We start from the raw sequence: 22,629 nt of genomic DNA on the forward strand, positions 1-22,629 counted from the left end.
CCATCTTATAGACAATCTTGTTTTATTTATATACAGCAGCTTCCAACATTAGAAATGACCAGAATTATAAACTACAACAAATGCATATATTCTAAAAACTGAAAAAATCAATTGAATAAAGTCTAAAGATGCAATCATTTATATCTAAATATCTTGCGAAGAAAACAGATTGTAGTCATATTACAGAGAATTAAAGTTTATAAAACACATTTTAATACTTATCTCTGCAATACTTGGTCAAGTCTTTACAAAGGGAAAGAAGAGTCGATATTGCATACTGAAATAATATTCAGAACAAACCATGTGAGGATCTTTTTAGACCTAATTACATTCTAAAGTCATTGATTGAAGGAAAACATTCATGTGCCAATGATTTCGGAAAACAAATAGGAAAATTAAGGATTAAAATGACATAAAAGAAATTGTATATGACTAGGATGAGAATCAAGTGTAGTCTTGAGGTATGTAGCAAAACAAAATATTGCAAAATTTCTAAATCTTTATAATGTATTTAATTGGCAAAATGAGATGCGCAAATCATTTAGACAATAAATAATTCGCTGAAATCAATAACTTTAATTCAGGACAAACTGTTATACTTTCAATTTGGTGTCAGAGTAAGAAACTGTGAGGGGCAGGGGACTTCAAGGCAACAAGTCACGGGCTCATTGTAATGTACGGATTGTCAATTAAACATGTTCTTCATTGACATTGACAAGAATTGCTATAAAATAAATTATACTCACACTTGTCAATTAAGGCTCCAGTATGAAAAAGTAATGATACTAAAAATAGAATCAGTTTAACCTCGTGTATCAAAATGATGTGTCTAAAAAATAATGAGAAAAACTCTGCCAGCTCTGCAGTACCATATAAATATGCCAGCTCTCCATAAATGTTGCATGAATGTCTAAATTCTTTTTAGCTATGGCAGAATACATGTTTAAGGGTTGTTCACACTGTGTGTCTTACAAATAAACCATTGAAAACCTTTTGTGCTACTTGTTGTCTCCACGCGAACTGCGTTGCTTGGTCATAGTAGTCAGCATCTGACTGATGTAAGAGGTCAGAAGGTCATCCATCTTGTATCCCTGAAATCAAAGTCTGACTGTGAAGTACTGTATTGCTGAACAATGCAATAAACTGTGAAATCTACTCAGCATTTTCCAGTCTTCTACGACTCACCAATAAAGTCTCACACAGCAGCTTGCTGCCTCTCACCAGGTTACCAATAGTGATGTGGAAATAGCTATGTCCACTACTCCAGTTCGAGATTTTGGTGAAGGGATGCGTACCCAAAATATCCTGTAAGCAGATGAGCAAATGTCATACAGTGGCCCTGTGTTTAAAGGTGTCTAAATAGTTTTTGGGGTCACTGTATAAAGTTAAAAGCTCAAAAGTTTTGCTTGACTCAAAAGAGAAAGAAAGCAGTTACTGTAATTTCTATAAATGCAACATTTAACCCTTGTGCGACCTTCGGGACATTTTTATCTTTTTCATTTTTGTTTTTTCAATCATTTTGGCTGTGTTAATACCAACGGCATACATTTTGCCAAAGGTGTGTATTTTTGGGGGAATTTTGATATTTCAACCTTAGTTCCTATAATACATCTATAATACACTGTACACAAAATAGTTACACTCAGGACCTTAAGGACAAAAATGTACCCATTGAAACCCATTAAAACCGCAATATTTGATCCCAGTGCCATTAAAGCATAAAATCATGAATTCTTTGATATTATGCTTTTATTCCGAAGCCATGGCTTCAAAATTTTATTTTTTTATATTTTTCCACCAGATGGCGCCATTTTCCCTCATGTTTAGCCTATGGAGCAAATACATGCTTTTTCCTATTTTCGGTTTGCTGTATTATAGAGCACTGCAGTCTAACTGAGTAAATGATGCAGCTAAAATTGTGTGGGTGTGTTTGTATGGATGTCAGAGTGTGTTTTGTATGTGTATTGAGAAATTTGTGCGTGTGTAAAAAATAGCAGTGGCATTATGTAAACAACTGGCATTTAAAGGGTTAAAATCCTGAAAATGAATGAATATTTGGTAGTTATGATCAGGACTGATGTTGGTTAAGAAATCTAAGTCAGTGAAAGTGGAAAATAATATTAATATATAATATTTTTATGGCAGTATTTTTGATGCTGACATTCTTGTCCTCAAAGGTCCTCTGAGTAACTTTTTTTTATTGACACACAAGGATTAAATATGTACTAAAAGCTACAATTATAATATAATTAACCTGTCATTTGCTGTAGCTCCATAACCTTTTCTTTTTTAATCTTTATGAGCACCGTGTAACCCTACCTTTGTTTTTGGGTCAATCAGAGTTACACCGAGCTTGTTGATCGCAATCAAGAGGACTTCTGGGAAATTTGGATCTGTGGATTGCTGTGGGAGAATATCAAACATGGCATACAAGTTCATCTTACAAAGAATAACAGACAGATTTCTAACAAAATGATGAAGAATAGAGAAAAATTTGATTTTTTTACTAAGGTAAGCAGATACTCGGGATAGCATTATAGTGCATTGTGACAGACTTGCCTTGACTTCAAAAAAGGCAGATCCAAAAGTAGGCCACTTGTAAATGATTTCTAAAAACATACGTTTTGCTTCCTCTTGAGATTTTCCTGCATGCTTATTGAAGTATGTGACAATGGACTGCAGAAGAAACAAAAAGACAGACACATTCTCTGTATTTACTTATGAACAGTACTTTCTTTTCATAAATGAGTACACACTTGTGCCGAGTGATTACATAGAAGGACTTTCATATAGTGTTGTTATCATTAACGAAAACTAAAACTGAAACTAACTGAAAACATTTTCGTTAACTGAAATAAAAATCAAAACTGAAATGGTTGGAACTAAATTAAATTGCTTTTCATTACTCCAAAACAAACTAAAATAAAATAAAACTCACTTTTAATTAATTTTATTTTTATTTTTATATACACAGTAGGATTATATGGGCAAAGTGGGGCACTTTTGGAAATTATATACTTTTTTTTTAATCACTGATGCAAAAGCCACATAACCTGACATAATACCTTTATAGAAAGCTAAGGATGTCACCTACCTTAATCAAAAGTAAAAATTAAGAAATACTCAATAAAGGGAAGTATTGAACCTTTGGAGACCCTCTTTTGACCAAATCCCAGAATTTTTTCAGGTATCGTTGGTAAAGTGGGACAGAGGAAAAATTATTCTATAGAAAATATCTACAAATTATTTGAATTAATTTTTATACACAGTACTGTGCAAAAGTTTTAGGCACTTGTGAAAAAACGTTGCATAGTGAGGATGATCTTCAAAAATAATGACATAAATAGTTTTCGTTTATCAGTTAACATCATATAAAGTCCAGTAAACATAAAAAAGCTAAATCAATATTCGGTGTGACCACCTTTGCCTTTAAAACAGCACCAATTCTCCTAGGTACACCTGGACACAGTTTTTCTTGGTTTTTGGCAGATAGGATGTTCCAAGCTTCTTGGAGAATTCGCCACATTTCTTCTATCTATTTAGGCTGTCTCAATTGCTTCTGTCTCTATGTAATCTCAGACTGACACGATGTTCAGTGGGGGGCTTTGTGGGGGCCATGACATCTGTTGCAGGGCTCCCTGTTCTTCTATTCTAATCTTTTCTATTTGCAAATGTAATGATTGGGAGTCTAACATTTATATTTCCTACTGAAACACTAAAGCTGAAGATATAAATAACCATCTTAAGACAAATGTTTTTGTGAAACATCTTATGTGCCTAAGACTTTTGCACAGTACCGTATATATATATTTTTTACACACTTTCACATCATAAATCATCATATGTAACATTTGCAAACAGTAAGTAAACTTTCACTTTTTTTATCACCTTAAAAAAATTTACCTCAAATTTCTATCTCATTTTCTTTACCATTGCTTTTTCCACCAGTGATCATGAAATGAGCTCTGCCACACATCCTGATGTAAAATCATCAATTTAAAACCTCAAAAAGTTAATTGTTCACTTCTCAAAGATTAGTTAAGTAATGATTTTTAGCCATATGGATACAATAGGGGTCAAGCTTAACTGTCCCACTTTACCTATCTTAACCCTATATTATAACATTTAAAATATGTACTGTACAATCTACCCCAAATAAAAATGAAAATGCCACTAGACAGAGACAAGACTGCCCTGAGAAATTTAATGATGTTAGATATTTTAAATGATACCAGAAAATGCTTTAGTTGGGCCTGGGTATCTCAGTGGTAAAAAGACGCTGGCTACCACCCCTGGAGTTCGCCAGTTCGAATCCCAGGGCGTGCTGAGTGACTCCAGCCAGGTCTCCTAAGCAACCAAATTGACCCGGTTGCTAGGGAGGGTAGAGTCACATGGGGTAACCTCCTCGTGGTCGCTATAATGTGGTTCGTTGTCGGTGGGGCACATGGTGAGTTGAGCGCGGATGCCGCGGTGGATGGCGTGAAGCCTCCACACGCGCTATGTCTCCGTGGCAATGCACTCAACAAGCCACGTGATAAGATGCGCGGGTTGATGGTCTCAGAGGCAATTGAGATTCATCCTCCACCACCCGGATTGAGGCGAATCACTACGCGACCACAAGGACTTAAAAGCGCACTGGGAATTGGGTATTCCAAATTGGGTGAAAAAGGGGGAAAAAAATAAATAAATAAAAAATAATAAAAAAAAAAAGAAAAAAAAAAAAAACGCTTTAGCTTTGGCAGCCATAAAATACCAAAAACAAAAACCGAAATAAAAACTTTCTAAACTGAAACTTGAAAACACTGAAAAAATGAAAACCAAACTAAACTAGCAGACAAAGTGTGAAATATAATGAAAACTAAACTAAACTGAAATGACAAATTGAATATAAAATAGAAATAAAAACTAGATTCAAAAACTTTAATAACCCTGCTATTATGACAGTGCTAAAGTAGGACTAGTGCTAGTCACTCACCCGTTTCCAGTCTTCAGGTGAGAGCTGCCGGATCAGGTCTTGAGGAACAAGCTCTTTCAGCATCTTGTGGAGATTGAGAAACTGTGATTTGTCTTCCTCAAACTTCACCCTGTAAATTAGTGCAGCCAGCTGGAATGCCTCTTCAAGAGAGCACTTGTGGTAGCCACGCAGGTACTTTGGAAGCTCCTTGAGTTTTAGAAAAATGGAAAGAGCAAGTGAGTGATATTGTATGTGATACTTCACAGACGCTCTTGTGCCAACATCTAGTGGAAATCTTTTCCTAATGACTGTGGGATTAATGCCTATAATTTAAAATTAAATTTTAAACAAGCATACTGTACATGGGTGTAGTATATGGGTGTCCACATACTTTTGCCCATATAATGTAGTTGGAAGTGGACCTGTATTCACAGCTTAAGACCAGAATTGCGAGTTTAGTGAGAGTGTTTCTTACCTGGTAGTAATGGAAAATGGAGTCAGCCATAGGATCTTTTCCTGGTACAGTATTGGTCCACAGTTTCTTCATGAAAAACACCTGATAGACCAGGGAAGGCACTGTGCCTGTAGAGTGAAGAGAAGCATTGACACCTCTCATGTTTTCTCTCATGTACACACAGGTGCTAAATATGTGATAATTATTACATACAATAAATAAACTAACCGTCTTTCGCAACTCTGGCTTTTTTAATCCAGTCTGTCAGATGCCGAACAAAGTCAAAAAAGAAATCCCCTTCTGGAACACTTATCACCTGAAAAGTTACATGTTTGGAGAACCACAGAATAAATCATTGCAAATCCCAGAACTGACATATCAAAAAGATATTCTACATCAGTTAATGGCAACAAGAGCAGTATGATAAAAGTGTTCAGTAAACAGCTAAATGTATTATTCATAATTTTCAGAATAAACAGTTCTTCTGACAAGGAATGTAGTGAATAGTACTGTTTGTGGTTGCTAGTTGTGTTTATAATTTAACAGCGGCTTCAAACACGGCTCACATAATCAGAATTCAGAGTTGACTCTATCTGTTTTATGAATACACATGAACTGACAAAAAAAACAAAAAAAAAAACTACTGACTACAAAACCCTGCTCTGATTTTAAAACAGTTTGTCTGTATGTCAGATCAAAATGCTTTGTTACCAAGCAACAACATGTCATGAACTCTCACAGGATAAACATCTTTATCTCATCTGAATAGACATTTACATCAGACATGACATCCTCTTAGCCTCACCTTGTCAGAAATTTTGACAAACAAGCTGAAACCCTCAGAGGACTGGAGCAGCATTCTGCCAGCGATGTTTAGACAGAAATCTTTGGCTTTTGTGCTTGATTCAACCTCAAAAGCCTATAAATAAAAAAGAGGGATTTTAGAAGAAAGATCCTGTATCAGATGCCAGTCACTGGGTTTTGGAAGAAAGTCTACTTCAGCAAAAAGTGTAAAATACAGTCGGGCCCACTAGTTAATTTTTTTTTCTACAGATTTAAATGGAAAAATTCAAGATTTTCAATGTGGTCTCAAATTTTGGACTATGCTCCTAATATTTTAATTTATTTTTATTTAATATTTTTCTTTAACTATTCTCATTCTAAAGTAAAAAATGTATATAGAAAATTTTAAGTTTTAATAATTGAATTATGTTTAACATTACACAGTTCAGTTTCATGGAATTTAGCTATTAAATTGAAATGCATAAATCTTAAAAATAGACTAAATATATGTTTTTTTCTGTAAAATGAAAGTCTGGACCATTTATATATGTTACATATATAACCGATCAGCCACAACATTAAAACCACCTGCATAATATTGTGTAGAGCCCCCTCATGCTGCCAAAACAGTGCCAACCCGCATCTCAGAATAGCATTCTGAGATGCTGTTCTTCTCACCACAATTGTACAGAGCGGTTATCTGAGTTCGTAGACTTTGTCAGTTCAAACCTGTCTGGCCATTCTCTGTTGACCTCTCTCATCAACAAGGCATTTCCATCCACAGAACTGCCACTCACTGGATGTTTTTTGTTTCCGGCACCATTCGGAGTAAATTCTAGAGACTACTGTGTGTGAAAATCCAAGGATATCAGCAGTTACAGAAATACTCAAACCAGCCCATCTGGCACCAACAATCATCCATGCTATAATCTAATCAGACAATCATGTGGCAGCAGTGCAGTTCATAAAATCAGGCAGATACGGGTCAGGAGCTTCAGTTAATGTTCACATCAACCATCAAAATGTGGAAAAATTTTATCTCAATTATTTGGAGCATGGCATGATTGTTGGTGCCAGATGGGCTGGTTTGAGTATTACTGAAACTTCTAATCTCCTGAGATTTTCACACACAACAGTCTCTAGAATTTACTCCGAATGGTGCCAGAAACATCCAGTGAGTGGCAGTTCTGTGGATGGAAATGCGTTGTTGATGAGAGAGGTCTACGGTAACTCAGATAGCAGCTCTGTTCAATTGTGGTGAGAAGAATAGCATCTCAGAATGCTATTCTGAGATGCTGGTTGGTGCTGTTTTGGCGTTACAAGGGGGACCTACACAATATTAGGCAGGTGGTTTTAATGTTGTGCCTGATCGGTGAATATATATATATATATATATATATATATATATATATATATATATATATATATATATATATATATACAGTATACAGTATATACACAGTATATACTGTATATATACTATATTAGTCCCTATAACTAAGGAAACTATGCAGGCCAGATTCCTACTATATTAAAACCAAAAATAAAAGGAATCTCCAGAGTCTTGAGTCTATTCATACTTCATCTCACTTATGCCGTTTTCCCCAATAGTACTGCATAACTCTGAGCTTAACTGAGGATTCAGATGAGGTCAGAGAACAATGGGGTTTTCTCTCAGCTTCCTCATGCATAAATGAACACAGCCAGGCATGAGAGAGAGAGAGAGAAATTATTTCTCCCACAGGAGGCTGAAACACAGGTAACAGATGCAACATGCTGTATTGTTTTGAAAACACTCACCTCATCTGTGTCATCAGGAAAGTACACTTTATGAAAGATCTGGGTAGTTTTGTGCTGTATGGCCTCCACTTCTACAAGGTGAGGAGGGTACTTCCTGGATCCGTTTCTGTCAGAGGCAAAGAACATTTTCAAACCTATTGTTTTGAGTCATTTTTGACTTGGTAAAGAATATAAATAAATAATACTGTATATAATACTGAATATAAATACCACATCATTTTTGGTGTTGGAACTAGGCTTTTTGTCATTGTCAAGAATATCTAAACAAACACAATAAAAAAGCTAATTTCATTTAATAAAAATGTGCTCCGTAAAAAGTGCCATCTGTGGTCTTTACGGTCAAATTTGACCCATATTTGAAGAACAAGTTATGGACTTTCACCTTTCAACCCTCTGCAGACATGTTGGAGAAAGAATCGACATTGGCAAGAACATTTTTGTTTTTACTCGCCAGACTACTGACAACATGTAAGCATAAAGCAACTGAAAACTGAAAAAGATATTAAGCAAATCGAGAAGAGGGTATCTTTACATATATACAGTTTTCATATATAATGTATGACTTCATGCAAAATAGTGAGCGAGACTGTTCATTTTATTTTAGGTTTCACTGTGACGAGGAGGAGGCCGTGGCCAGGCCGTGAGGGTGCACGGCCAGCACTGAATCAGCTGATCAGCGGGAGAGCGAGATAAAGGGGAGCCGGAGACGCCCCGGCCTGAATCGGGTGAGGGAGGAGTGTGACAAGGAGGAGGGCGTGGCCAGGCCGTGAGGGTGCACGGCCGGTGCTGAATCAGCTGATCAGCAGGAGAGCGAGATAAAGGGCAGCCGGAGATGCCAGTTTGGGAGAGAGAGAGATGCACGCAGCCGCGCTGAATGTGTGTCTATGTCCTTATGTTTTATATTGTTTTAAGTTAATTTATATCATTAAAGTTTATGCTGACTCTTCATCCGGTTTCTGCCTCCTCCTTGCCCATCCTTTAACTGTTACATTCACTTTTGATCATTTTAGTGACAATTTAGCTTGCGTACAAATGCATAAATTTCACATTCTATCAATTTATATGATGTGCTGAAATTGCACTTTTAATAATGATCCAAGCTGTTGTCACTGTTTGAAATTTCATACACATTTTTAGCACAATATTCACAAGGTTGCAACCTAATAATAAAAATAAAACATTTCTTAGGACAATAGGAGAGAATAATTAAAATAATTCATGTAAAAATAGAAAGATGTGTTTGCATGTGTTAAAGTGAGACTTACCGCAAGGCTTTCTGTAGTCTCTGCATGCAGTCTGGGGCAACTGGATGGAGTTTCTTGGACTGCAGGAACTTTTGGACGTGGGGAAGGAGCATGTTACTGGGAGGGAAGAGACCAGTGCAGAGCCAGAGCAGCTCCCAGCCCTTCTCCTCACTGTACCTGAACACCAATACATACATCAAACCCATTAGAACAAACAAGCAACATGTTTATAAAGGGAGTTTTGTGGCTTTTAGTCCATGTCTATTCACTGTGAACCCATCTACAGTATATACTAGTGTATTCAATTTTTTTAAAATGTACTTTTAACAGATTTACAGTCTTTTGGTACAACAGAACAATAATATTGATGACTCATCCTGCACTAAAAATTTGGTGGAATCAAATGCTCTCTACAATGAGAATGTCCCTCCCCCTCATACCACCTGCAGCCAACTAGCAAGTAGGTTCATAGATGTGACGTAACTAATGTTTTAAAAAGGGATGATCCTTTTGATATGTCCTGCCCAAACTTATAATTTCAGTAAGTTTCAAACACATCAACACAAGCCATTTCATGGGGTCTTTAACATAAAATAGCTTTGGTAATTTACAGGCTTACCACTAGGTGTCAGACTGCTACAAATGTGTGACTAGTGAACCATTTTCACAGTAAGAATTCACACTGGCTGTGTCTGCATAGACCTGACTCACAGTAGCGGCATCTTTGATTTTTGATGGTAATGACAACGAGGCTATGAGGGATAGATGTACAGTTTCTTCAATGGGCTGTACAGTTGTTTATTTCTTTTTGAATCGACAACAGGACAAAACACTCCAGACAACATGAGAAAATTAGATGTGATCTAAGAGCTTTTTGATAGCTTTATGCAGTGCATGTTATTGAAGAGATGGTAAGTCTATCCCTCACAGACTCATTTTAATTCCTGTCAAAAATCAAAGATGGTGCTACTGAAAATGAAGTCTGTTGGCTGGGTGAAAGACCTACTTCACTTGATTCTCAGTCAGCTGCTTGATGATCTGGCAGAAGATCTCATCTTTCAGAGGCTCAGCCTTCAGAGCTCCCTCAAAGATCTGATCAGTGAGCTCATTGACTGGACGACTTCTCTTGGAGGGGTAATCGCCCATATACTTCATGATAGGTACAGTAGAGTCAAGGGTCAAAATGAGCAGCTAGACATTCAGTTGAAAACATTGTGAAGTTAAAGGGATAGTTCACCTAAAAATGAAAATTCTGTCATCATTTAATAACCTTATGTTCTTCCGAAAACCTGGATGACTTTCTTTCTTCCATAGAACCCAAAAAGAGATGTAAGGCAGAATTACAGCTTAAATTACCATTTACTTTTATTGAATGGAAAAAAAGATGCAATGAAAGTATATGGTGACTGAGGCTAACATTCTCCTTTTGTGTTCCACGGAAGAAGGAATGTCATATGGGTTGGAATAACATGAGAGTGAGTAAATGATGACAGGATTTTCATTTTCAGGTAAACTATTCTTTTCACACTTTTAACTGTTATGCAGAGGATATCAGTGAAGGCCTGGCAAGCATCCTGGGCCAGCTCATCATGGTTGAGGACTTTCTTCAGCAAAGGCTGTTTGAGAGGTTCTCTGGTACAGCACCACAGTTTATCCTTCCCTCTGCCTTTAGTCATCACACGACTCAGTGTGCTCTTGACAGGATGTCTACAGGATGGAAAGATACAAAGAACCCACAGGAATCACAGAGGAAACAAAGGCATATGAGATACACATAAATTGCATAATGAGTGTAAAGTAAGCTGGGTGAGATGTAAGCAAATTACCTGAAGTGATCATAGGAGAACTCTTCCAGAGTGTAGGGTTGAACCTTTTCTCCACTGTCCAGCAGATTCGGCTGGGACAAACTTATAGAGTCCTTGCGCTGGTCTGGGGACATGGCAACCAGCGTCTGGAAGAAACGGAAATGAGAAGGTGAATTTGGAAGGACTATCCAGTGTCTTAAATGTGAAGTGCATATTTTTCAATGGTTTTTTATTTTATTTTTTATCCCCTTTTCTCCCAATTTGGAATGCCCAATTCTCACTACTTAGTAGGTCCTCGTGGTGGCATGGTTACTCGCCTCAGTCTGGGTGGCGGAGGACAAGTCTCAGTTGCCTCCGCTTCTAAAACAGTCAATCCGCACATTTTATCACGTGGCTCATTGTGCATGACACTGCGGAGACTCACAGCACTGGAGGTCTCCGCGCTACTCTCCGCGATCCATGCACAACTTACCATGCGCCCCATTGAGAGCGAGAACCACTAATTGTGACCATGAGGAGGTTACCCCATGTGACTCTATCCTTCCAAGCAACCGGGCCAATTTGGTTGCTTAAGAGATCTGGCTGGCATCACTCAGCATGTCCTGGATTTGGACTCACGACTCCAGGGGTGGTAGTCAGCATCAATACTCGCTGAGCTACCCAGGCCCCCATATTTTTCAATGTTAAAATACCCTCCTATCCCAGTTTAATATGCAGAGACAACTACGATATGTTTGAATTTTAGAGTTATTTTTAACATGGATGACTTTTAGATTAATTTATCTATTTAGAGTTTTCCAATGTGTTTTTGTCTGTATTTTTTTTTTTTTTTTTTGCCTCAATTCAATCCTTGCATTGCAAAGCAAAAAACAAAAAACAAGCAAAAAAACAATTTTTTTGATTTCTTTTTGATTTTTTGTCTTAACTAATTTCTTTGCTTTTTGAGCATTTTTCAAATACTTTTTCAAGTAATAGCGTATTCTGTTATTTTTCTCACAAAAAGCACCATGCTATTAAACTTAATTATTTATTTATTTTCAGACATGGTCTATGATAACCCCATGTTTTGACATGTTTAATAGAAAAACCACAGTATTTTTTTTTTACCTAAGAGTACCATGACAGTATCATCAATGAATATAATAATCATTCAGTACCATGGTATTACCCTGATAACAGCACAGTGTCTGTTATAGGGCTCTAATGTTTTTCTTGTCTCATCACTCTTTTCTTTTTTCTCATCTCTGCTCCCTCACTTCATCCAGTCATCATAACTGACACTTCTTATAGTACTTTCTCTTCATTTATTTTTAATATTCATATAATGTTATTTTACTGTATTCTGTTATTAATATATAATGGTTATCATGGTAGACTACATGTCTAAAAAATGGTAATACCATGGCATTTTTCTGAAAGTGATTAGTCTAATAGCTTATTAGTTTCAGCAAAAACCAAACTGGCTTTGGCTGTACCAGACAGTTCTTTCAGTTTATAACAGTTTCTATAAAAGCCATATTGAATTTCTATCACTGAAAAGACACTAGTGACACTAGTGGCGCAGAAATCACACACTTCACTTTTGAGCTCTTCTTGCTTTTTTTTTTTTGGCTAGATGTATTTGTGCCTTTGACCATAAATAGCTTGGTTTACCATGTTTAATACATTTAATTTATTTACTAATATAATAATTAGGGCTGTTAATCGATTACAAATTGTAATCGAATTAATTACATGATGTGCCAGTTAATTAATTTCAATAAATCACATATATCAGGATTTACTGAGAAAGTCCCCAAAATAAAGATAATTTAGAATATACAGTGGTGCTTGAAAGTTTGTGAACCTTTTAGTATTTTCTATCTTTCTGCATAAATATGAACTAAAACATCATCAGATTTTCACAAAAGTCTTAAAAGCAGACAAAGAGATCCCAGTTAAACAAATGAGACAAAAATATTATACTTATATTTATTGAGGAAAATGGTCCAATATTACATATCTGTGAGTGGCAAAAGTATGTGAACCTCTAGGATTAGCAGTTAATTTTAAGGTGAAATTAGAGTCAGTTATTTTCAATCAATGGGATGACAATCAGGTGTGAGTGGGCGCCCTGTTTTATTTAAAGAACAGGTATAGATCAAAGTCTGATCTTTACAATACATGTTTGTGGAAGTGTATCATGGCATGAACAAAGGAGATTTCTGAAGATCAATCCACAGTCAGACAGATACAAATGGAGAAAATTCAAGACCATTGTTACCCTCCCCAGGAGTAGTCGACCAACAAAGATCACTCCAAGAGCAAGGCGTGTAATAGTCCACAAGGTCACAAAGGAACCCAGGGTAACTTCTATGCAACTAAAGGCCTCTCTCACATTGGCTAATGTTAATGTTCAAGAGTCAACCATCAGAAGAACACTGAACATCAGTGGTGTGCATGGCAGGGTTGCAAGGAGAAAGCCACTGCTCTCCATAAAGAACATTGCTGCCCGTCTGCAGTTTGCTAAAGATCACGTGGACAAGCCAGAAGGCTATTGGAAAAATGTTTTGTGGACGGATGAGACCAAAACAGAACTTTTTGGTTTAATTGAGAAGAGTTATGTTTGGAGAAAGGAAAACACTGCATTTCAGCATAAGAACCTTATCCCATCTGTGAAACATGGTGGTGGTAGTATCATGGTTTGGGCCTGTTTTGCTGCATCTGGGCCAGGAAGGCTTGCCATCATTGATGAAACAATTAATTCTGTATTATACCAGCGAATTATAAAGGAAAATGTCAGGACATCTGTCCATGAACTGAATCTCAAGAGAATGTGGGTCATGTAGCAACACAACGACCCTAAGCACACAAATCATTCTACCAAAGAATGGTTAAAGAAGAATAAAGTTAATGTTTTGGAATTGCCAAGTCAAAGTCCTGACCTTAATCCAATAGAAATGTTGTGGAAGGACCTGAAGCGAGCACCAACCAACCCACCAACATTTCAGAGTTGAAGCTGTTCTGTACGTTGGAATGGGCTAAAATTCCTCCAAGCCAATGTGCAGGACTGATCAACAGTTACCGGAAACGTATGGTTGCAGTTATTGCTGCACAAGGGGGTCACACCAGATATTGAAAGCAAAGGTTCACTTACTTTTGCCACTCACAGATATGTAATATTGGATAATTTTCCTCCATAAATAAAAGTATAATATTTTTACCTCATTTGTTTAATTGGGTTCTCTTTATCTACTTTTAGGACTTGTGTGAAAATTTGTTGTTTAAGGTCAAATTTATGCAGAAATATAGAAAACTCTAAATGGTTCACAAACTTTCAAGCACCACTGTAATATTTAAAATATTGACCTCTCTCATCAACAAGGTGTTTCCATCCACAGAACTGCCACTAACTGGACGTTTTTTGTTTTTGGCACCAATCTGTGTAAACTCTAGAGACTGTTGTGCATCACAATCCCAGGAGATCGGCAGTTACAGAAATACTCAAACCAGCCCGTCTGGCACAAACAATCATGCCACGGTCGAAATCACTGAGATCACATTATTTTCCCATTCTGATGGTTGATTTGAATATATCTGCACGATTTTATGCATTGTGCTGCTGCCACACAATTGGCTGATTAGATGATCGCATGAATAAGTAGGTGTACAGGTGTTCCCAATATAGTGCTCAGTGAGTGTTAACAGTATATAGTTCAGCATTTCTACAATACAAAAAGTGGCTTAAAAGTCTAAATATTGTTTGTTTTATTTCCATATCATTGAACATCACCCTATTATTGGTCCACTTCCATCTGAGAAATGTGTAATTGCTGGTCTATGTACTCATGCATCAGACTGATGCTTTTGGAGCATCTCACTTTGGTTGCATCACGTTTCACTAGTTTTCAGTGTCTTTAGTTATAAGTGCTGTGCTTTTAGAATGCTGTGTCAAGTTAAATGTGGTTTGAAACATTGAAAAACGCATCTCGAGATCCTAATCTCACTAAATTAATGATTTAATTCGACAGCGCTAATAATAATTTATAATTTAATATAAACACACTGACCACAATATCATATTGTGGCCTGGTGATGGTAGGCAGCACATAGACGCAGTCTGCAGGGAAGTCTCCTCTCTTCTTGGTTCTGTCATTGACTCCATGAGCCCAACCTGAAGTCAGCACCTGTTCTCCAGTGTGCTCATCCAGAATGATCAGATCTCCCTTTGAGAAGCTTAGGAACGAAGAGTCCTGCCCAGCTGAAAAAACAAAGTCTAATCACATATGCAAAAATAAGCACTTATGTTTCTCTGTAAGAAGCTGAATAGGGCTTTTTTAATTAAGTTGGCCCTTCTTGTCTTTACCCAAAGTTGCGGTCAGAATCAAATGCACTGACTATATTCTTGGTTTCTAGGACTGCAGCCCATATGGCCATCACTGCATATTCACTTACAAGGGTAGTGGCTGTCCACCAGGGCAACCACAAACTTTGACCTTGAACGGAGGCCCTCCAGAAAGGCGACAACCAGGTCACGAATGTCTTCAGCATTATTGGATGTGAAAGTGTATTCATCTCCTTTAATAGTGGCCAGAGTGAAGCTCTGTCCTTGCAGCTTTCCTCCTCTGCATTGGAAGAGTGGGCATCCACAGTTACTATATAGACAATGCTTACATTAAATGAAGTAGGTTTGGTTGAATAATCTACCACACCTGCTGCTGGAGACTGCAGTGATCTCAGGGAAAGAAAGTTCCAGAAGGACCTGCTCCTGCTCATCCACAAAGTAGACACCAGTCCAGTTCACTGCCACTATAACATCATTCTTTGGGAGACTAGGCCCTGTAAACATCCAGAAATACCAGCCTTTGAGACTTTGGCTTTAGCAGATCTAATCAATCACTATGGTCTACTACTTGTTTTAAGTGATTTACAGCCATTTATAGACTTACCATCTCTTCAATGGCACGAATGGTATAAAGCTGTATTAAGCTCCTAGATCACATATGGTTTTCCACAACTCATGTTGTCTGGAGTTCTTTGTATACTGAATGTTCTTAGACAGATGTTTTATAAATGTTTTGTCTGTAGAACGATCCAAAAACACTTTAAACTGCAGTACAGCCATCTGAAGAGACTTTAAGTCTATCCCGCACAACCTCGTTGTCATTCCTGTTAAAAATCAAAGATGGCGCTAGCGTGGATAAGATCTATTGCAGGGATTGTTTGTAGTTTTGAGACTCATGTGATTTATCTAAAGAGAAGACTCACCTCTGACCCATCTCTACTTACCAACTTGACTTAGTGTTTTAAAAATATAATCTTTGAATGATTGCATTCACATAGTTAAACAGAATACCATTGTTGTAAGATTTCTAGAATTTTCTGTACTGTTCACCTGTCAGATCTAAGTACTTGTAAGAGATGATGTCAATTAATTTGCATATGCCTATAATTACTGTTGTTTCTGTATTCTAAGTTAGTTTGAGGTTAATTCCTCAACTCATTTTCTGTTTCTGTCTTTTTCCTTTGGAAATGTGGATAACTTTCTCTTCAGTAAACTCTCTCTCTGTTGATTGAAACTTCAAATTTGACTCCTGGTCATCATTGTAACATACTGGTCTCTCTCATGGGAATAACTGTATGTCCTTACATTAAACCTAAGCCCGAACCCCAACCCTAAACCGAGTTCCAAAGAGATCATGTTGTCATTTAAAAGCTGATTGGTTTGGGCCAAGGCTTAGATATTTTTTTAAATGTCTGTAAGGAAAAATTACATAGAGCTCTAGTTAGCTTACCTGAAAATTTGAAGGCCTCATAGAAACGTGAAAAAAGCAAAGGCCACTTAAATCGAGCGAAATCCACCACCTCCTCCTTAACCCTCTTCGAGTCAAACCTCTTCTGCGTGTAGATTCCCTGTGGACATTCAATCATCAATATCTTCCTCTCAGAGCACCTTAATATTGGTAATTGTCTCCAAGACAACCATCATTCGTCTCGTCAACTGCTTACAAACATAAAATGTAACAACCTCATGCATTACCACACTGCCAGGACGATCCATAAAATTGATCCCTAGCATAATTAAACATTCATGTCCATCGCTTTAGCTAACGAAAGGTAGAAGGGAAACTAAAATGGCCTTTATCCTTAAGGGAAGGAACATGTGATAAATGGTCCCTCAGGAATTGTCAATGATATCTCAACCTGCTCAGTCAATCAAAACTGCTGACTTAACTATAAATCCATAATAAGACAGTAACTGCTTAGTGAGCCTCAAAGAATTTGCTCAAATAATCAGGACCTTGTGTTTGCACTCATATGGCAGACACTGGGAGAGAGTGGTAGACGATACAAGGGTCGCCCCTGGAAACTTGGGAAGTTAATCATAGGCCTGTGAGGTGATATTAGTGGCAGGTGGAGATACAGGTATTGCTGTTAGATAATGAGACATGTTGTCCTTGAGAGAGAATTGAGAGGTCAGTGAGGCTCAAGCTGACACAGTAATGAAAACATAGATGTAGATATGTGGCGGCACATTATGGGCTGCAACAATGCAGTGCCATTAGACTTGTTACAAAATGGAAATTGTTAAAAAGATTTTCTTGGTTGTGGTAATGCAGCCCTATACTGTTCTATAATATATAACTATCCTTCTAAGTAAACTGTGCCCATTGTACCTAAACTTTTCAAGAAATCATATCTTCCCAACTCAGGCCCAAAGTACCAGGGCTAAAACCACCAAAGACATTGGGGAACCACCTAAGGGGGTTGCAGCCCCCCAATATTCAGATTAGGGGCCCTATTTTAAGAGCACTATGCACTAAACACAGCGCTATGCTTTAAGTCATAAGGACTTTTGGAAGTATGGAAATGAAATTTATTACCATCTGCTGGTGGAATCTCCAAACTGCAAATGCTGAAACTGAATTTAGACTTTGCACTGAAAACAGATGTGGTACTGAAACGTCTTAGCGCATTGACCTATTTCTCAGGAAAATAACAAATTGTGCTTTGCGCCACTTCATTAACATACAATTTACCCACAGTTTGCGCGCATACACACGCAAACACTCCCACCCATGCCTGCACTGGCACGAAAATGTAGCTCTCATGAAAATAGAGCCCTAGAGGTCAACAAATATGGGAATGTTAATGGCCAATTCTTAAACTATTAGCCTCAATCTTAAGTATTCTGTTACAGCCTTGCGAAGTACCAAGAGTGATGTTTTGTTTATTGATACTAACTCTAAAGTGCTATATTGATTCAACCCCATCGCAGTAAATTCGTATATACTTATTTATATGAAAAGATATAAATGAGTAAATTCTAGTATTATAACAGATTATATTACACATATAGTTAAAACAAATGAATCATGACCATAAAATTTCTCTTTCAAAACATGTTTTGTGCTAACTTTGTTCTTATAAATATGTTTCAGGGATGAAGTTTAGATGTTTTTGAAAAATTCCAGGAATATTTTGAGTTCCACTGAGGAAAGAAAATAATTTCTTTAGCAAACATCATCACTCCACCAATATTACATATATATATATATATATATATATATATATATATATATATATATATATATATATATATATATATATATATATATATATATATATATATTACATACACACACACAGAACTATATATTGTTGTTGTCTTTTACCTTTTTGTGAGTTGATATGATGACTTGAGCCCATTTCTCTGTGGTTTTGGTGGCAGTAATCTCTCTGTCAGGGATGTAGGATGGAATGAGGCTAAGAAGACGGTCCGGTAGAATCTCTGACCCATAGTCCACATAATACTGCTGAGAGGCCAGCTCGGCCAGGTCCTCCTCCTGACATAATAGAGCACATAAATGCTTAAACACATGGTTAGCACAAGTAATTTATTTATTAGTAATTTTTAGTAATTTACACTGGCGGCCAAAAGTTTGGAATAATGTACAGATTTTGCTGTTTTGGAAGGAAATTGGTACTTTAATTCACCAAAGTGGCATTCAGTTGATCACAAAGTATAGTCAGGACATCACTGATGTAAAAAACAGCACCATCACTTTTTGAAAAAAGTCATTTTTGATCAAATCTAGACAAGCCCCATTTCCTGCAGCCATCACTCCAACACCTTATCCTTGAGTAAGCATGCTACATTGCTAATTTGGCACTAGAAAATCACTTGCCATTATGTCAAACACAGTTGAAAGCTATTTGGTTTGTTAAATGAAGCTTAACATTGTCTTTGTGTTTGTTTTTGAGTTGCCACTAGACTGGCATGTCTTAAGGTCAATATTAGGTAACAAATGGCAACAACAAAAAAAAGAAACAGCTTTCTCTAGAAACTCTTCAGTCAATCATTGTTTTGAGGAGTGAAGGCTATACAATGCTTGAAATTGCCAAAAAAACTGAAGATTTCATACAAAGGTGTACACTACAGTCTTCAAAGACAGATGACAACTGGCTCTAACAAGGACAGAAAGAGATGTGGAAGGCCCAGATGTACAACTAAACATGAGGATAAGTACACCAGAGTCTCTAGTTTGAGAAATAGAGGCCTCACATGTCCTCAGCTGACAGCTTCATTGAATTCTACCCGCTTAACACCAGTTTCATATATAACAGTAAAGAGAAGACTCAGGGGTGCAGGCCTTATGGGAAGAATTGCAAAGAAAGAGACACTTTTGAAACAGAAAAACAAAAAGAAAAGGTTAGATTGGGCAAAGAAATGCAGACATTGAACAACAGATAATTGGAAATGAGTGTTATGGATCTTAACCCCATTGAGCTTTTGTGGGATCAGCTAGACTGTAAGGTGCGTGAGAAGTGCCTGACAAGACAGCCAGATCTATGGCAAGTGCTACAGGAAGCGTGGGTGAAATGTCACCTGAGTATCTGGACAAACTGACAGCTAGAATGCCAAGGATCTGCAAAGCTGTCATTGCTGCACGTGGAGGATTTTTTGATGAGAACTCTCTGAAGTAGTTTAAGAAGTTCTGAATTTTTTTTTCAAATTGTAATAGTAATTTGTCATGTTATTCATGTCCTGACTATACATTGTGATCAGTTGAATGCCACTTTGGTGAATAAAAGTACCAATTTCTTTCCATAAGAGCAGAATCTGTACATTATTCCAAACTTTTGGCCACCAGTGTAGTTCAATGTGAAATATGCACACAATAACTCTCACCCTATCACAACGGTACTCCCCAAATTTGACCCCGCGAACGATTTGTTGATAGACAAGGTTAGTAGCCACACTGTCTTCAGCAGGGTTGTGCCAGGGCGTGAAGATTTCCTTCCTGAAGAACAGCCTCCAGGGGGCGTTCCGCTCCTGAGCTCCCTGCTCTTTTGCATACTGCTCACACTGAGACACAGCATCCATCACATGGTCCTTTCCGCTGCCCAGAGACGACACCTGAGGAGGTAGTATACACATTGTTGAGGGTTTTAAATTGGACCAAAAAGATAAAAAAAAGACAATACATCAAGTATGATTCTCTATGGGAGTCACGTGACGCTATGCGATGGTTGGTCGCTTATAGGCGCGCTCCGCTTAAACTTTGCTACAATTATCCTTTAAGAAATTTTCACCGGTGAGAACTGTAATAGTTTTGTTTGTTAAACTGTGCTGGGAGGGCAGGATGTGGAAAAATTCGAAATCATCGGCCTATGGTGACATTAAAAAGCACTTACACTCTCACACGTCGGACGCCTCACAGGATCAAGATACCAGAGGTCCAGTCGATAGTGACAGCAGCGAGCTTCATGACGTAGGTTGGGATATCTCTAACATTTATGCAGCGTTGACGATAATTTCGACCGACATGGAGGGCCTCACAGAAATAAGTCGAGCGATCACATCTATGGAGGTGAAACTTTCCACCTTGATCACAAGAATGGACGATGTTCAAGTCAAGTTTCTGGAGTCGGCCAAAAGAGAGCTACAGGCTAACCCGCCTTCTTCCAGGGCTGACTTGGAGTGGGTGTGGGAAAAACTAGAGGATATGGAAAATCGGAGCAGAAGTAATAATGTTTATTTCATTGGAATCCACGAGGGAAAGGAAGGTCAGGATATGGTGAAGTTTTTGGACAGGCTTATTGATCGACACAGCAGGCTGCCGGCTCAAGATAGAGCATGTGCATAGAGCTCTCGGTCAGCTTCCCGGGGCGGGTGACAGATCACAATTTATCCTGGAAAGACTCATGTGGTCGGCTGACAGAGAATATGCTCTACGAGTAGCGAGGAATAAAGGCAATTTGTGCTGGGTGGACCACAACATCATGGTTTTTCCGGACTTTGCTAGATTGACTCAAGCAAAGCAGGACAGATTCAAAGAGTGTAAAAATTTGCTGCACCAACAGATGGTAAGCTTCACACTGCTCTATCCGGCTAAGCTGAGAATTGTCGGCAAGGATGGGCGTAAGACTTTTACATGCCCACGACAAGCTATGGCCTTCATTAAATCAATGGAGTGAGTGGGTAACTTTGTCTGCACTCGATCAACAATACAGACTACATATCGTGCATTTTAATGATGCAGCCTGAGAGGGTTTGTTGTTCTGTTGTCTGCCCACTGGCTCCCTTTGCTATCTTGCTGTAGAGCTCATTTGCTAACATTGTGGGTTCGATGTTCTTGTTCACTGGGGCCTATTTTATTTTTTTGATTTTTCATTTTATTGAAAATATTTATGTACAATTTAATGGCATGGTTTATGTTAAGAAAAAAAGGGGGAAAAAACAACAAAACAAACAAACAAACAATATATACACATATACAGTATATGTACAAATCACAGGACTTGAGCAATCTGGTAGCAATAGTGTTGCGGAAAGTCTTGTGAGTGTGCATGGTCCGTCGGATTTATAAGCAATGGACACCAGTTGGGAATGTTATGTGCAAGGTTGAAGGACATTATTTTTCTGTTCTGTGGGTTATTAAGGATGTTATGGTTACATCATTGTTGGATAGTGGTCTATATAATTTAGCCTTGGGTACACAGTTTATCTTTACATGTCAATATGTCACACTTTAATATAGGTAAAATGTTTCTCTCCACGTTGAATGTTAATGGGCTGGGGCACCCTATAAATAGAAAGAAGGTTGTATCTTTTTTTAAGCGTACAGTTTTTTATATAGTGTTCCTTCAAGAAACGCACCTTTCTTCACAGGAAGCTGAAAAACGTGGCAGGGCATGGAATGGGCATGTGTTTTGTAGTGTTGGTTCGAGTAAGAGCAGGGGAGTAATCACACTGATAAGTAAGCATTTACAATTTAAATGTCTCAAACAGATTAAAGATAATTTAGGAAGAATCATTATTGTTTGGGCTGAAATACAGGGGAAAAATGTGATTTTGGCTAATATTTATGCACCCAACACTGATGATCAGAACTTTTTTATAGATCTTGAGGGTAAGCTACAAGCTGCTGGGATCCTTCATGATATGGTTTTGGGTAGAGACTTTAATCTTTTAATGGATCTGCACCAACAGATCATAGTGATGCAAAGGTGTGTAGACCCTTTAGAGCAATGTTGACACTTCAGAGGATGTGTAAAAATCTTGGTCTTACAGATATTTGGAGACTTTTGAACCCATCTGGGAGC

The 22,629-nt window shown here is 37.6% G+C and overlaps 1 protein-coding gene across 1 annotated transcript in view; it reads right to left on the reverse strand.

The window, feature by feature from the left end:
- Positions 1 to 6: 6 nt before the first annotated feature.
- LOC127430798 (unconventional myosin-VIIa-like) overlaps positions 7 to 22,629 on the reverse strand; it is a 61,828-nt gene continuing 39,205 nt past the window's right edge. The window contains exons 30-48 of the mRNA XM_051680872.1: positions 20,213 to 20,440; positions 18,696 to 18,866; positions 16,815 to 16,932; positions 15,732 to 15,858; positions 15,475 to 15,644; positions 15,090 to 15,280; positions 11,062 to 11,186; positions 10,788 to 10,942; positions 10,242 to 10,395; positions 9,257 to 9,412; positions 7,992 to 8,097; positions 6,214 to 6,327; positions 5,637 to 5,724; positions 5,430 to 5,536; positions 4,976 to 5,161; positions 2,560 to 2,676; positions 2,320 to 2,403; positions 1,186 to 1,305; positions 7 to 1,091 (exon numbers count right to left, since the gene is read on the reverse strand). Of these exons, the coding sequence (XP_051536832.1) occupies positions 999 to 1,091; positions 1,186 to 1,305; positions 2,320 to 2,403; positions 2,560 to 2,676; positions 4,976 to 5,161; positions 5,430 to 5,536; positions 5,637 to 5,724; positions 6,214 to 6,327; positions 7,992 to 8,097; positions 9,257 to 9,412; positions 10,242 to 10,395; positions 10,788 to 10,942; positions 11,062 to 11,186; positions 15,090 to 15,280; positions 15,475 to 15,644; positions 15,732 to 15,858; positions 16,815 to 16,932; positions 18,696 to 18,866; positions 20,213 to 20,440 (2,610 nt within the window). The 3' untranslated portion in view covers positions 7 to 998. The remainder of the gene's footprint in view (positions 1,092 to 1,185; positions 1,306 to 2,319; positions 2,404 to 2,559; positions 2,677 to 4,975; positions 5,162 to 5,429; positions 5,537 to 5,636; positions 5,725 to 6,213; positions 6,328 to 7,991; positions 8,098 to 9,256; positions 9,413 to 10,241; positions 10,396 to 10,787; positions 10,943 to 11,061; positions 11,187 to 15,089; positions 15,281 to 15,474; positions 15,645 to 15,731; positions 15,859 to 16,814; positions 16,933 to 18,695; positions 18,867 to 20,212; positions 20,441 to 22,629) is intronic.

This window comes from Myxocyprinus asiaticus, chromosome 40, assembly GCF_019703515.2.
Source record: "Myxocyprinus asiaticus isolate MX2 ecotype Aquarium Trade chromosome 40, UBuf_Myxa_2, whole genome shotgun sequence".
Taxonomy (NCBI): Eukaryota; Metazoa; Chordata; class Actinopteri; order Cypriniformes; family Catostomidae; genus Myxocyprinus; species Myxocyprinus asiaticus.